General features: G+C 40.1%; 1 protein-coding gene across 1 annotated transcript in view; it reads left to right on the forward strand.

The window, feature by feature from the left end:
• SYNE1 (spectrin repeat containing nuclear envelope protein 1) overlaps positions 1–14,079 on the forward strand; it is a 464,259-nt gene that overhangs the window by 243,412 nt on the left and 206,768 nt on the right. The window contains exons 66-74 of the mRNA XM_049695244.1: positions 24–188; positions 4,344–4,661; positions 5,363–5,518; positions 5,674–5,844; positions 6,465–6,791; positions 8,242–8,394; positions 8,704–8,871; positions 11,103–11,279; positions 13,497–13,643. Coding sequence (XP_049551201.1) covers positions 24–188; positions 4,344–4,661; positions 5,363–5,518; positions 5,674–5,844; positions 6,465–6,791; positions 8,242–8,394; positions 8,704–8,871; positions 11,103–11,279; positions 13,497–13,643 — 1,782 coding nt within the window. The remainder of the gene's footprint in view (positions 1–23; positions 189–4,343; positions 4,662–5,362; positions 5,519–5,673; positions 5,845–6,464; positions 6,792–8,241; positions 8,395–8,703; positions 8,872–11,102; positions 11,280–13,496; positions 13,644–14,079) is intronic.

Here is a 14,079-nt window from a genome sequence, read left to right on the forward strand (position 1 = left end):
ATCGTCTTACATGCTAATAATAGGAAGCAGTCACCAAGTCTGAAAAACTAGTTCGCCTGCACCAAGAGTATCAGAGAGACTTGAAGGTGTTTGAAGCTTGGCTGCAACAAGAGCAAGAAAAGCTTGACCGATATTCAGTTCTTGAAGGTGATGCCCACACTCACGAGACAACGTTGCGGGATCTTCAGGTAAAGTCTACTTCATCATAAAACAAAGGAATTTTCATTCTGAATATGGAATCATTATTATTAATTTTTTTTTTTTTGCGGTACGCAGGCCTCTCGCTGTTGTGGCCTCTCCCGTCGTGGAGCACAGGCTCCGGACGCGCAGGCTCAGCGGCCATGGCTCACGGGCCCAGCCGCTCCGCGGCACGTGGGATCCTCCCAGACCGGGGCACGAACCCGTGTCCCCTGCATCGGCAGGCGGACTCTCAACCACTGCGCCACCAGGGAAGCCCCAGGAATCATTATTTTAAGCAGTGGGAAGTTACTGTGACCTGAAATCCTATAAATAGCTGATATATATTAAGTGGAACCCTAGTGAGGTCTGGTCTGTAGCGTTTGGGACCTCAGTAGTGTATGCTAGTTGAGATCATTTGCTAGTCAGTTTAGACTGAGCAGGGCTGGAACTTGAGGACTTGGTTGAGTTGCGAAGGTGGCCTCTGACAGGAATGGCTCGCGGCCTCGTTTATGGTGTTGGCTGGTCCACCTGCCTGTTCCTCCCTAATGGGTTGAATCAGATGTGGAACACAGCTGCAGGAGTCAGTAGCACGGGACACTTCTCAAAGTCAAATTGGTGACACCATCTTAGGCCATCTGGTTTTAACCCAAATCTCCCACATTGCTGAGGATACAGGCCCGGGGACAGAGACCTAGAAGAAGGAATTCGAGGAGCTAGAAAAAGCACTGGTGCTCAGCTAAGCAGTCTGAGATTCAGGGCGAGATGGCAAACTTCATGGGGAAAGTGGTCCTAACCCACTTATTCATTGACTCATTCAACATTTACTGAACACTTAATGCGGTGCAGACACTGTACTTGGCTAGCTACTGTAGGTAAAGATGATTAAAATATTATTCTTGCCTGCAAGGAACTTGCATTCTAAAGAAATGTGGACCCGTTGATAGGTCGTAATGATCTAACAATGTGATAAGGACAATACTAGAACTACTCTATTATTAGGGATCTTATGGGAGCATCAAAGAGAGCCCCTGGGGCTTCCCTGGTGGTGCAGTGGTTGAAAGTCTGCCTGCCAATGCAGTGGACACGGGTTCGTGCCCCGGTCCGGGAAGATCCCACGTGCCGCGGAGCGGCTGGGCCCGTGAGCCATGGCCGCTGAGCCTGCGCGTCCGGAGCCTGTGCTCCGCAACGGGAGAGGCCACAACAGTGAGAGACCCGTGTACCACAAAAAAAAAAAAAAAAAAAAAAAAAAAAAGAGAGAGCCCCTTAATCTTACCTGGAGAGACAGATAGGGGTCAGGGGGTTCCCAAGAAGGGGAAACCAGGCACACAGAGTAGAGAACAGAGAAAGGCCAGTAAGACAACTCTGTGTCCCACCAGCTCTGTGTTGGAACTTACTGAACACTGTCAGCTCTTATTGGAATTGGTTCAGGATTGGGCAAGATGTACCTACAGCTCACACAAGGTGGAAAAGCGGGACTGAGATGGTCATCGCTGGCATATAACATTTCTGGCTATTTCAGTGGGTCTCAGGGAGTGTTGTGTAATGGCAGGAGTGTTGTGTAATGGCGGGAGTGCATGGTTGGGATTAGGGAATTTGGACTCTGACTTATGGTGAGAACTGACCCTGGGTGACTTTGGCAGAGGTAAACGTCTCTGACTCAGTTTTTTCCACAGAGTTGTTCTGAGGAAGGATTAAATGAGATGGGAGAAAAATCTTATTTAAATAATAGTCCATTCATGAAATAAATATACAGCAGAAGTTGAAGAGTCATAGTTTCATTAGCTTATTTAAGGATCTCATCCATTTTATTCTTAATAGTAGCACACCCTGGTCTGCTACGTTTAGCTGTTGTAATTTATCTTAATGGAATGGACTTGGTTTTCTGGCTATAACCCCTCCCAGCCCTTCACTCCAGACATTCTTGGCCAGCAAATGCCAAGCTCTCCAAGTTCTATGTAGGAACTGGGCCAAGAAGCCACTTGTCACCAGCAGATGTTTCTCCTGTTCAGAAGAAAATGTTTCACTTTGGTCAGTATTAATGTAGCCCAAACCCAAACCTAACTCCAACCTCTCAGTTCACTGTGTATTAATTCTTATGGACACTGTCTTATTTTGAGTCACCACAGATGTTAAAAAGGGAGGGGAGACGCTAAGGCAGAAATTGGTGGTGGAGACGTGACATTCCAACTGCACAGCAGAACTACTTCAGGGTCCCAATGTCCTACAGCTCACTTAGTCATCTGGGGGTCTGCCAGCAGTGTGAAACATGTTCACAGATTATTTTGCATTTACTGAAGGTTTAATTTGAGTCTTAGAACATATAGATTTTTTAAATATTTAACTGTATTTTCCCCTCAGAATAAATACTTGAAATGTGGTATATATATAAGAATTTATCTAATGCATTGATTTGTAGAATAGTGAAAACTGCTATAAAATAGGGAAAGGGTGATATATTAAGAAAAGTAGGGGCTTCCTTGGTGGCTCAGTGGTTAAGAATCCACCTGCCAATGCAGGGGACACGGGTTCAAGCCCTGGTCCGGGAAGATCCGACATGCCACGGAGCAACTTAGTCCATGCGTCACAACTGCTGAGCCTGTGCTCTAGAGCCCGCGAGCCACAACTACTGAGCCCACGTGCCTAGAGCCTGTGCTCCGCAACAAGAGAAGCCACTGCAGTGAGAAGCCCACACACCGCAATGAAGAGTAGCCACTGCTCGCCGCCACTAGAGAAAGCCCGTGCACAGCAATGAAGACCCAACCTAGCCAAAAATAAATAAATAAGTTAATTAATTAATTTTTAAAAAGGAGATTAATTAGGGCAAGGATCAGTAGACTGTAGCCCAGAACCCGTATTTTAAATGAGGCTTTATTGGAACACAGCCACACCTGTTCATCTATGTAGCGTCTATAGCTGCTTTGGCACCACAAGGGCAAGGTTAGGCAGTTAAGTACTTGCAGCAGATTGTGTGGCCCACAGAGCCTAAAATATTTGCTGTCCAACCCTTTATGGAAAAAGTTTGCCAAACCCTGAATTAAGGAAAGAGATTGTACAAAATTACCTTTAAAAAATTTTAGGAATTTTGGAATAAAATTTCTGTTTGTCATCATTTTGATTAATATTTTACCATATAAATTGTTCTTCTTTTCCATTTACAATACATTCACATTACAACATTTTTGGAGTGATATCATAGCTGAGGACAAATGTATCCAATAGTCTGAACCATATAAGATTGCTATTTCTATGGGTAAAAGTGGTCAGATATGAGCAATTTCGTTGGTATTAAAGATTTTTTAATAATATTGTATTCTGACTAAATATGTTGGCACTTTTAACATTCTTGGTAGGATTTGACTTGGTCCCTTTCAACTTTAGATGATCAGATCCAGTAACACAAGTGTATAATACCGTTTTGCCAACATCTTTAAGGATATGAGTTTTTCTTTCTATAAAAAAAAGTAGTTTATGCTCTTCAAGACTTGGTTCATACTAAATTTGTAGGGTAAATTTCTGGGACTTATGCTTTGGTGGAGGGAAATGTATTTGTACCTAGGAGTACCTGATGGGCAGGTGTGATAATTCAGCCTTTCAGGTTTGTGTGCCCTGTACCCTCCAGGGCCAACTTCTCTTTGCCATCGCATTCCCTAGAACATCTTTGGCAAAGAATCCCTCCTGAGCAAAAACAAGGTCCATTGTTCTTTTCTCAGCCACACATGTAGTACTGATCCCACTCAATGTCAAAGCAAGAAACCTTAGGCTCTTTAAACAGATTAGGAGCCAAAAAAAGCCTAGGTTATTATATTAAACAATAACCCTTTAGTCACAGTGTTTTTTGCCTGTAGGCTGAAAAACCAAATTTCAGACATTGCTTCTAAGATGACTGAGAAAAATATTTCTCTCGGTGTGTGTATTTGTGTGTATATGTGTGCATTCTGATTAATTGAATTGGAAATATTTCAGAATGTTTCTCCTGACTTGGGAGACAGTATGCAGTTTTCGGTACATATTTTTTGTGTGTAAGTCGGAATCAAAGCATTCTTTCCTAACGTGAAGTTTTCTTGAAGCCAACGTGAAGGGCACGGTTGGCTTGGGTGAGACATGATCACCTACACGGGTGTAAAATATAAGTGAGGTGTGGCAGCCATACCTTTCCCCTACAGGAGCTCCAGGTGCACTGCACAGAAGGACAGGCCCTGTTGCATTCAGTGCTGCACACCAGAGAGGAAGTGATACCATCGGGCATCCCCCAGACGGAGGACCGGGCATTAGAGTCTCTCCGGCAGGACTGGCAGGCTTACCAGCAGAGGCTGTCCGAGACCCGAACTCAGTTCAATAATGTAGTCAACAAATTGAGACTGATGGAACAAAAGTTTCAGCAAGTAGACGAGTGGCTAAAAGCAATGGAGGACAAAGTGAGTCTCAGAAGTGGACGTCAGTCTAACCGGGCAGCCAAGGAGATACAATTACATCAGATGAAGGTACAACTAATGTAAATTCCTCATCTTTGTCGGAGTAGCAGTTGCCTTGCATAATTTGTTTCCTTAAAATATTTAGTAACTTTTGGTCCAAGGTTTAGCTTTTGCAAAATCTCTTTCTACTTGCAAAGAAATTTGATGTACATTATAATGGCGCATTCTTCTGTCAGCAGTTGTTTGTTAGAATCCTAAGGCAGTCTAGTTTAATGAAGTATTTTATATTTTCTTCCCAAGCTTTATTACCTTGCTTGGTAAAGATACATGAATGCTAGTGTTGCAATAATTTGTTTATGGCTCTGATTTGAAATTGCTCTAATGTACTACATTGACATAATACTTGAAAATTAATTTTATTCTAATTTTTATGTAGAGTCAGTGCACATGATCAAAATAATCCTTAGGCCTCTGGAACTTCTTTTCCTTATTCATCTATTTTAAAATTTATCTTAAGTACAACAAAAGATATAAAAATATATGTAATATAGACAGAAAAGCACTCAAACTCATTAAGTGTACAGTTTTTATCATGTCACTGGAATTACATTTTCGTGAAGGTTTTATGTGAAGTATTTTCAAAATTATATCACAGAATAAGTATATTCTAACAATACACTGAAATCGTTTTCTAGTAAGAAGATATATTTATTTGTCTTATTCAAGAATCTGTAAGATTGAGCCTTTCCCTCAATATTGTGTCATTTCAGAAGTGGCATGAAGAAATCACTGTGTACAGAGACGAAGTTGAGGAAGTGGGAGCCAGAGCACAGGAGATCCTGGATGAGAGCCACGTGAGCAGCCAAATGGGCTTCCAGGCCACCCAGCTGACGTCCAGATACCAAGCCCTTCTCCTCCAGGTGCTGGTGAGTGGGCCACCCCTGCTCATCATAGGCCAGCAAACTTCCCAAGCCAGATGTTCTTCCTTTCGCTGACTTCCAGTGAAGATAATACGTGTTTATCAAGAAAGGCACTGGCACAGGTCTTTCATCACTGTTCAATCATGTTTCTTCTTCCAAAGGAACAAATAAAATTCCTGGAGGAAGAGATCCAGAGTTTGGAGGAATCAGAATTATCTTTAAGTTCCTATTCGGATTGGTACAGCTCTACTCACAAAAATTTCAAGAATGTGGCTGCCAAAATTGATAAAGTAGATAAAGTGATGATGGGGAAAAAAATGAAGACATTGGAGGTAGGCATGAAAATATCAGGTTTGTCTCCCAGCCCTTCTTCTTTCCCGAGCTGTTCCTGTCTCCCGCGTAGAATTGGGAGCGTGTTCATCCCCGCCCAGTATGATTGGTGATCCGTGGCTCATCATTTCACTCTAAATTCCAAGTTATAATCTCTTAAGCCAAAGACTGGCTTTCATTTATTTGTGTTGTGAAGTCATTTCAATGTCTTACACATGGCTACGCACGAAATGCTTAACTAAGTTCCAGTTTGATACTAAATATTAAAAGAAAAAAATTATCTCAAATTCATGGCACTGTGCATTAATAGAGTTTTAACTCAGATCTATAGGAGCACTGTTAAGGACAAGAGAAACATCAAGTCCTTCCTTAAGTCTCTGATTTGGAAATGATATGCTGATCAAGACTTTAAAAGACCTATATTGAAGTAAAGAAGATTCCTGATTGCTGGCAGACCAAATCTGGTTATAAACTTCAAAAAACATATTTTAAGGAGAAATCAGTAGACTCAAGAATGGGACTTGAAAGGCTGTTCTTTAAAAGGAAAGAAATAATGCTAAGTTATTTGCATTTATTTGTTTGTTTATTCATTTGTTTGTATTTGCTTCCCACTCTTTCTCAGGGTTTGCTAAAAGACATGGAGAAAGGCCAGAGTTTGCTCAAATCAGCCCGAGAGAAAGGAGAGAGAGCTCTTACATACTTGGAAGATGGTGAGGCAGAGACGTTAAGAAAAGAGATCCATGACCACGTGGAACAGTTGAAGGAACTGACCAGCACTGTCCGGAAGGAGCACATGACTCTGGAAAAAGGCCTTCATTTGACAAAGGAATTCTCAGATAAATACAAAGCACTAACTCAGTGGATAGCAGAGTACCGAGAAATCCTATACGTTCCTGAAGAACCCAAAATGGAATTATATGAGAAAAAAGCTCAACTATCTAAATACAAGGTAGTGTGTTGTTACTAACTGACAGATGCACGAGGACGTCATGTAGGACTGAACTGGTGGGACGTGATTCCTGGTTTGTGTCACCCTTAGTGAGTGCTAGAAAAAGTCCTAATGTGCCTATTCTGCTGGTGGGGAGTGGTATAGGTTTATTTGGCTGGAAACACTACATCAGACTTATATTTCCATTCAGGAACTGTATTTGTCTGATATTCAAAGGTTGTATCAGTAAATGGAGATCTATCCTGACGTGTGATCCAGGTATGTGGATCCTCCGGAAAAGCCTTCTTGGCATTAGGATCTCACACCTACAGATTTTATCTTTTTGGTAGAGTCTTTCCTTCATCTTTTGGTACAGAAGGCCTATAAACTGACCTGTGGTAGATGCAAAATGAGACATCGTATTTCTAAGAAAATAAATTCTAGTTAACCAACTGTAGTTAAACATCTTAGAAATTAATTTTTGAAAGAATAAATGGTGATGTGGATATCACTATACATGCTGTAGATATAAATATTGCACATGCTCAAATCTGTGAAACGGTTATTGAAGCTTATACATGGAATAGTCTGTTTTCTAAATTTGACCCAAATTGTTGAGCGATATTCTTTAAGAATTACGGTGTGATGGCTTTGCCTCGAAGCTTTTCCTGTCAGCAGCTTTTCCTACTCCAGCCAGTATGTCTATTCCTGTCCTTGGTTCTTCTGCCTAGCCTGACAGTGTGTCTTTGAAGGTGTTACATAAGAATTACACTGCTGCTGCTTTTTTAGTTCCCTCTGAGTTCTTGATATATTTAAATAGCACTTTTAGGCCATCATAGCAACGTTGCAACTGGAATTTGTCTCCCAGACTTCACATCCAGCTCAAGCTGCTATTGATTTCACGAGTCAAAATCAAAAGATAGCACCTCGCTCCCTTCGTAGAGAATTAAGGTTTACTTCTCTGCCGAAAGGAATGAGCTAGAAGCCAGCAATATGAACCATGTTAAATTTAGCCGAATGTAATTCTTTTCCATACTTCTCTCTGCGCATGTGAAGGGCTATTTGACGTCTTACTTTTACTCTGTATTGAAAAACCGTATTAGCCATAAAAAGGCATTCTCTCTTTATTGCTTTATACTTATTAATTTTTAAAGTATTAAAGTATTTTTAAAGTAAAGTATTTTTAAAGTATATGTCAGATCTTTATTTTTAAAGTATTTTTTAAAGTATATGTCAGATCTTTATTTTTAAAGTATTTTTAAAGTATTTAAAGTATTTTTAAAGTATATGTCAGATCTTTAAAGTATATGTCAGATCTTTATCTTTATCTTTAAAGTATATGTCAGATCTTTATTTGAAGTAGATAAACTTGAAGTAGATAAACATGAAGTAGATACATGCCAACGTATATGTATATATTCGCCTCGATCACATAGATGAGCTGGCTCTTGTTTTTTCTTTGTAATTCAAGTCACTTCAACAAACGGTGTTGTCCCATGAACCATCAGTAAAATCAGTGAGAGAAAAAGGGGAAGCCCTCCTGGAGCTGGTGCAGGATGTTACTTTAAAGGACAAAATAGATCAACTTCAAAGTGATTACCAGAACCTCTGCAGTGCAGGAAAAGTAAGGAGTGATCAGAAATTCAATACAAATGTGTGTATTTGCCACAAAGGGGGTCCTGACTCCTTTTTATCTGTCAGAAAATTTTAAGACGTGGTATGGGTCAATATTCTTCCTTTTATTCAGATGGGCGTTTTAAATGGCGAAACGACTTTGTGGGTCGTGTTGTATCTTTTTTTTTCCGTTCCTAGTAAGTTTCTGATGTGTGTAACTCTACCTACCCTATGAGTTTTCCTGGGCTTTTAAAATTATGAAAGTTTTGAGTAGATTTTTGGCTTGAAAGTCACTTCTAACGGACACCTGGCTTCACAGGAGCACGTTTGCCGTCTCGAGGTGAAAGTCAGAGACCACGAAGATTACAACGGTGAGCTCCAAGAAGTGGAAAAGTGGCTGCTGCAGATGTCAGGAAGGTTAGTGGCACCCGACCTCATGGAGACAAGCAGTCTAGAGACGGTTACCCAGCAACTGGCCCGCCACAAGGTATGCCTGAGCTTTAAGGAGCTGAAGAATACAGGGTGGCTTTAGCAGGTGTGCCGTGTGTATGTGCGTGCGTGTGTGTGTGAGTGCACGCATGCACCTCTCTGGGTCGTGATGACTGCACCTAAAGAATCAGGTCTGAGTCTCAAGAATGACTGATAATTGAGAACAGTTCAATTTAATATTTAAGTGACTAACAACAGCTGAATCTTCGCATTCACCTTCTGAACATATTGTAGCATTTTTCCCAGCCAATAGTTTTTCATTGCAGAATATAATCTTTAGGGAGTAATTTATCAAAGAGAAATTATCTTTATTTTAGAAAAGTATAGCCAAAGATAGGATACAAAAATAGTAGTCAGAGAGTCTGGGTTCTAGCCCGACTGTCTTCTTCCTAACTGGGGGGACTTAGCCTCTCTGCGCCTCCTTTTCTCCTCTGTTAAGGGTGATAATGACACCAGCCTCATCACGGGAGATAATGTATGTGAAAGTATCTTGTAAACCATAAAGTACTGTACTGATATGTGGTGTTAGTATATTTATTAATATGTATTTTTAGTAATTATATGTGCCAGGTGACAGATGTCATACAGTCACAATTTTATGGAGCAATTTCGGTGAGCTTAATGGAAAACTGATTTTTAGTCGTGACATGGTAAATATCTAGTAGTGTGTCTTAGGAAGACCAGTTAACCATTCTGGGCTTCAGGATTCCTATAGGAGAAGATTTTATTTAGCAAATACCAACAGAAAAGTAACTATGTGATATAGTCTATTTGGCACTGAGAAAATACCCTCAGTAACCTCATGATGTAGTGGTTCCATTCCAGCTCGAAGATAAAATGTTTCTTTTCAATATGGCATATATAATAACTGTTAACCCAGCACCACGGGAAAAAAAGTGGTGGACCCTGGGCTGCTGAAGGACCACCTGGTTTCCCTTAGATGTATTGATGAGTCAACCCAGGAAACTTTGTGTTGGAATGTCACTCGTCATTAGCATTGTAAGGAAATTAGAACCTGATTTGAAAAAGTTGGTTCCTGCTCTCTAAGTGATCTTGTGAGAAAGCTCACTAGAGAACACAGATGGGCATAGTGGTGTGTGTGAACTGGAATCGGGCAGAGACGGGCCCAAAGCTGGGGGCTGTGCCATTTACTACTTGTGAAACCTTGAACATGGTTTTTCTTTTCTTTTCGGCTGCATTGGGTCTTCGTTGCTGGGCACGGGCTTTTTCTAGTTGTGGTGACCAGGGGCTATTCTTCATTGAGGTGCACGGGCTTCTCACTGAAGTGGCTTCTCTTGTTGCGGAGCACAGGCTCTAGGTGCACAGGCTTCAGTAGTTGTGGCTTGCGGGCTCTAGAGCGCAGGCTCAGTAGTTGTGGCACACGGGCCTCAGTAGTTGTGGCTCACGGGCTTCAGTAGTTATGGAACATGGGCTTCAGTAGTTGTGGCTCACGGGCTCTAGAGCGCAGGCTCAGTAGTCGTGGCGCACAGGCTTAGTTACTCCACGGCATGTGGGAACTTCCCGGACCAGGGCCCGAACCTGTGTCCCCTGCATTGGCAGGTGGATTCTTAACCACTGTGCCACCAGGGAAGTCCCTTGAACATGTTTTATAACATCTCTGTGCTTCAATCTCCTCATCTGTAAAACAATAGTAATAATGCACATTTATCCGGGCTTAAATATAGTCCCTTCACTATAGCAGGTGCTTAATAAATGGTAAGTGATCAAGGTTATTTTTATCAATGTAAGTATTATTAGATGTAAATTAGATCTTACATAATTTAGACATTCGATTATTACATAAATTAGATATATTAGATAAATTAGACATTAGTAAATTAGATTAAGTTGTAATTAGATTATTTTAGATATAAATTATACCAGAATTATAATTTATAGAGATGAAAAATGTATTAACATCCTTCTTGCTGGTAATAATACCATGGAGCAGATCTCTAACTGAGATCAGCCTCATGAAATCACTTAAAGGTTACTTCATTATTCGTATGTAACTTAATCCATTAAATTCATTAACTTTTCCCATTGGAGTATCTCTGAAAATATACTTCTTTTTTCATTTGTTGATATGGTAACCAAGACAAATTGCAAAACTCTTTTAAAGACATTTTAAACAGTGAAATGATTGATCTTTAACTTTCTGTTTGATGAATAGATTATTTAAAGACTAAAACTGGAATGAGAACTCAGTACTTGTTTCATTTTTTGTAGGCAATGATGGAAGAAATTGCTGGTTTTGAAGACCGTTTGAACAACCTTAAAATTAAAGGCGACAATTTGATCAGCCAGTGTGCAGACCACCTCCAAGCGAAACTTAAACAAAATGTACACGCTCATCTGCAGGGCACAAAGGATAGTTACTCAGCCATCTGCAGTACAGCCCAGAGGGTGAGTACCACTGGAACGTTCTAGAATGATGAAGAATTAAGGAGAAAAACTGTGCAAACTGGAGGTTTTTAAAAATAGTTTTTGTTCTTCAGTCTTTGGGATCGTTTTGGTGTTTTTCCAGACAGAAAATAAGAGGATAGATTTCATAGTCTCTATGTGAACATAGAACTAACATATCATATATTTGATTGATGTGATGAAGTGGTGAATTTCAGACATGTGTTTTTTACTCAATCCCTTTATTCCATGAATTGATTATGAAAAAAATTTTTAATTTTGTTTGTTTTTATTTGCCACACCGTCAATAATACTTCTTTCTAATTTGCCATTTATTCTGTTACATCAGAATAAGTTTATTCTGTAAGTCACACAATAATTATTTCTTTTTAACTCTATGCAGCCCAGGTTCTACTCTAATTCAGTATTTTTATGTATTCATATAGAAATTGAGAAAAGAAGTAAGCACCAATTTCAAGGTATACTTCAGTGGGTATCCCGCCAATAAAATGGAATCCTTAATGTTATAGATATAAGTCTAAGATAAATAAGAATCACCCTTTTAACAACAATTAAGTAAAATTAGTGGATTACTCTTTATTATTCTGGAATTTATAAATGACACTGAGTAGGGTCCATCTGTTTTTGTTACTGGGCTATTTAGTAAGAACTGGAGAAATACAAGTGACATGGGGAGAATTATCTGTGTTCAGCACGATAATTAAAAAAAATGCTGGGTGACATTAGTTGATCCCTAGACTTGGAAAATCCACCTTCAAAAAGTTAATAAACGGGCTTCCCGGGTGGCACAGTGGTTGAGAGTCCGCCTGCCGATGCAGGGGACACGGGTTCGTGCCCCGATCCGGGAAGATCCCACATGCCGCGGAGCGGCTGGGCCCGTGAGCCATGGCCGCTGAGCCTGCACATCCAGAGCCTGTGCTCTGCAACGGGAGAAGCCACAACAGTGAGAGGCCTGCATACGGCAAAAAAAAAAAAAAAAAAAAAAAAGTTAATAAAAAAGAGGGATAAAAGAATCTAACAAATAATTGCAGATGATGACAAAGGGGGTGAGACAAGAAAAACAGTAGCATGGAGCTTTTGATGAGCTCATTTGTTCACTCACTCAACAGAGATTTCTTAGCACTGTCTTTGTAGCAGACTTTTTCTGTGCATTAGGGACACAGCTTAATTTTTTTTTTAATTAGTAAATGTTCGAAAGACAAACATTTTAAAAATAAACTTTTAAAAAGTAGATGAAATTCTAAGAACAGAGTCAGAATCTTATAATTAAACTTTGCAAAAATGTTAAAGAAAGCAAAATACCTTTTTTCTTTTTGGTTCTGCTTGGAATAAAAATAAATAAGGGATAGTCCTAATATCAGATAAAAATGATTAATTTAATAGATGACAGAGAAAAGCAGAATTCAATTACTGCTTCTGTTGTCTCAATAAGGAAAGAAAAGCCAGTCTAACCTCATAGTCTTTTTTTCTTTCTTTTGTTTTTGATGAAGAGCTTGCTCAGAAAATGTCATAGGTATATTTCACCTTGATTTCAAGGAAACACATAATAGCTTATCAACATGTCTTTGTGGATAAAATGGAAATTGCTTGGCTGGTTGAGGATTAAGTAATTGAATAGATGCATTAGAAAATGTTTGGGTTATTCTAGATTAGTGTTGTCCTGGAATGTAACTTCTAAGATGAAATGAGGGCATCAAACTCTCCCCTCCCCTGTGTTATAATTTAGTTCCAATTTACCCTACCCTAAAACAGAAGCTTTTCAGTTAGAGAAATACTGGTTATCTTTTCATGAGCCGGCATTTTATTTTTACTTTTAGTTTCTAGTTTAAATGAAAAGGACAGTATTTATACCATGGGGGAAAGCTGCAAAAACTTTTGATTTATGTTTGACCAATTTCCTCCAAAGATTTTATGTATTCTAACACATTTCTAGCGTTACATTCACCCTGCCCACCTTGTCTTTCCATGATCAGGATATTATGTTGTAATGTGTGGGTTGAGACGTTATAAACTGGGGCATAGCCCATGTGCTTTGCAACATTTTGGAACATACGCAGACTCCGTAGATGTGTATCTGGTTTTGGGGGGCGTGGTGGGGAGAGGGATCCATTTAAAGTGGACTTGTTTCATTTGCTTGCAGTGATCTTTTTAGAGATATAAAACAGCTCTCACGACTGCAGCATGATTGTTCTGTCTCAGGTGTACCAGAGTCTGGAACATGAACTTCAGAAGCACGTTAGTCGACAAGACACCCTGCAGCAGTGCCAGGCCTGGCTTTCTGCAGTCCAGCCCGATTTAAAGCCAAGCGCACATCCCCCTCTCAGCAGAGCAGAAGCCGTTAAGCAGGTAGACTGTGATTCCTGCAAGTTTATGTTACGCTCTGATTCATTCATTTGATGAAAACATGTTAAGTACCTATTATGTGCCACATGGTGCTGGTTGCTGGAGATACAAAAGTATAAATAAGGTCTGAGCTTGATTCCAGTTAAGTCCGCATTCTAACCAGGAAGACGGGCGCACAACTGAGGTCAATCTGGTAGAATAAATAGGGCATGGGCACTGTAGCCAGAAGATCGATTCCAGTACCTGCTCAACAGGGTGACCATGGGTAAATCACTGAATTTCTCTGAGCCTCAGTGTTCTAATAGGTAAAGTGATTATAAGTATGCTTCCTTCTGAAAGTTATGAAGAAATTCAAATGTTGTACCGCAGTGTACGTGTTTTGTAAACAGAAAAGCAAAATTAGCCTCTCCTGCATTTTTTGGCACAAAACGAGGTGCTT

The sequence above is a fragment of the Orcinus orca genome, chromosome 12, assembly GCF_937001465.1.
Source record: "Orcinus orca chromosome 12, mOrcOrc1.1, whole genome shotgun sequence".
NCBI classification, from domain to species: domain Eukaryota; kingdom Metazoa; phylum Chordata; class Mammalia; order Artiodactyla; family Delphinidae; genus Orcinus; species Orcinus orca.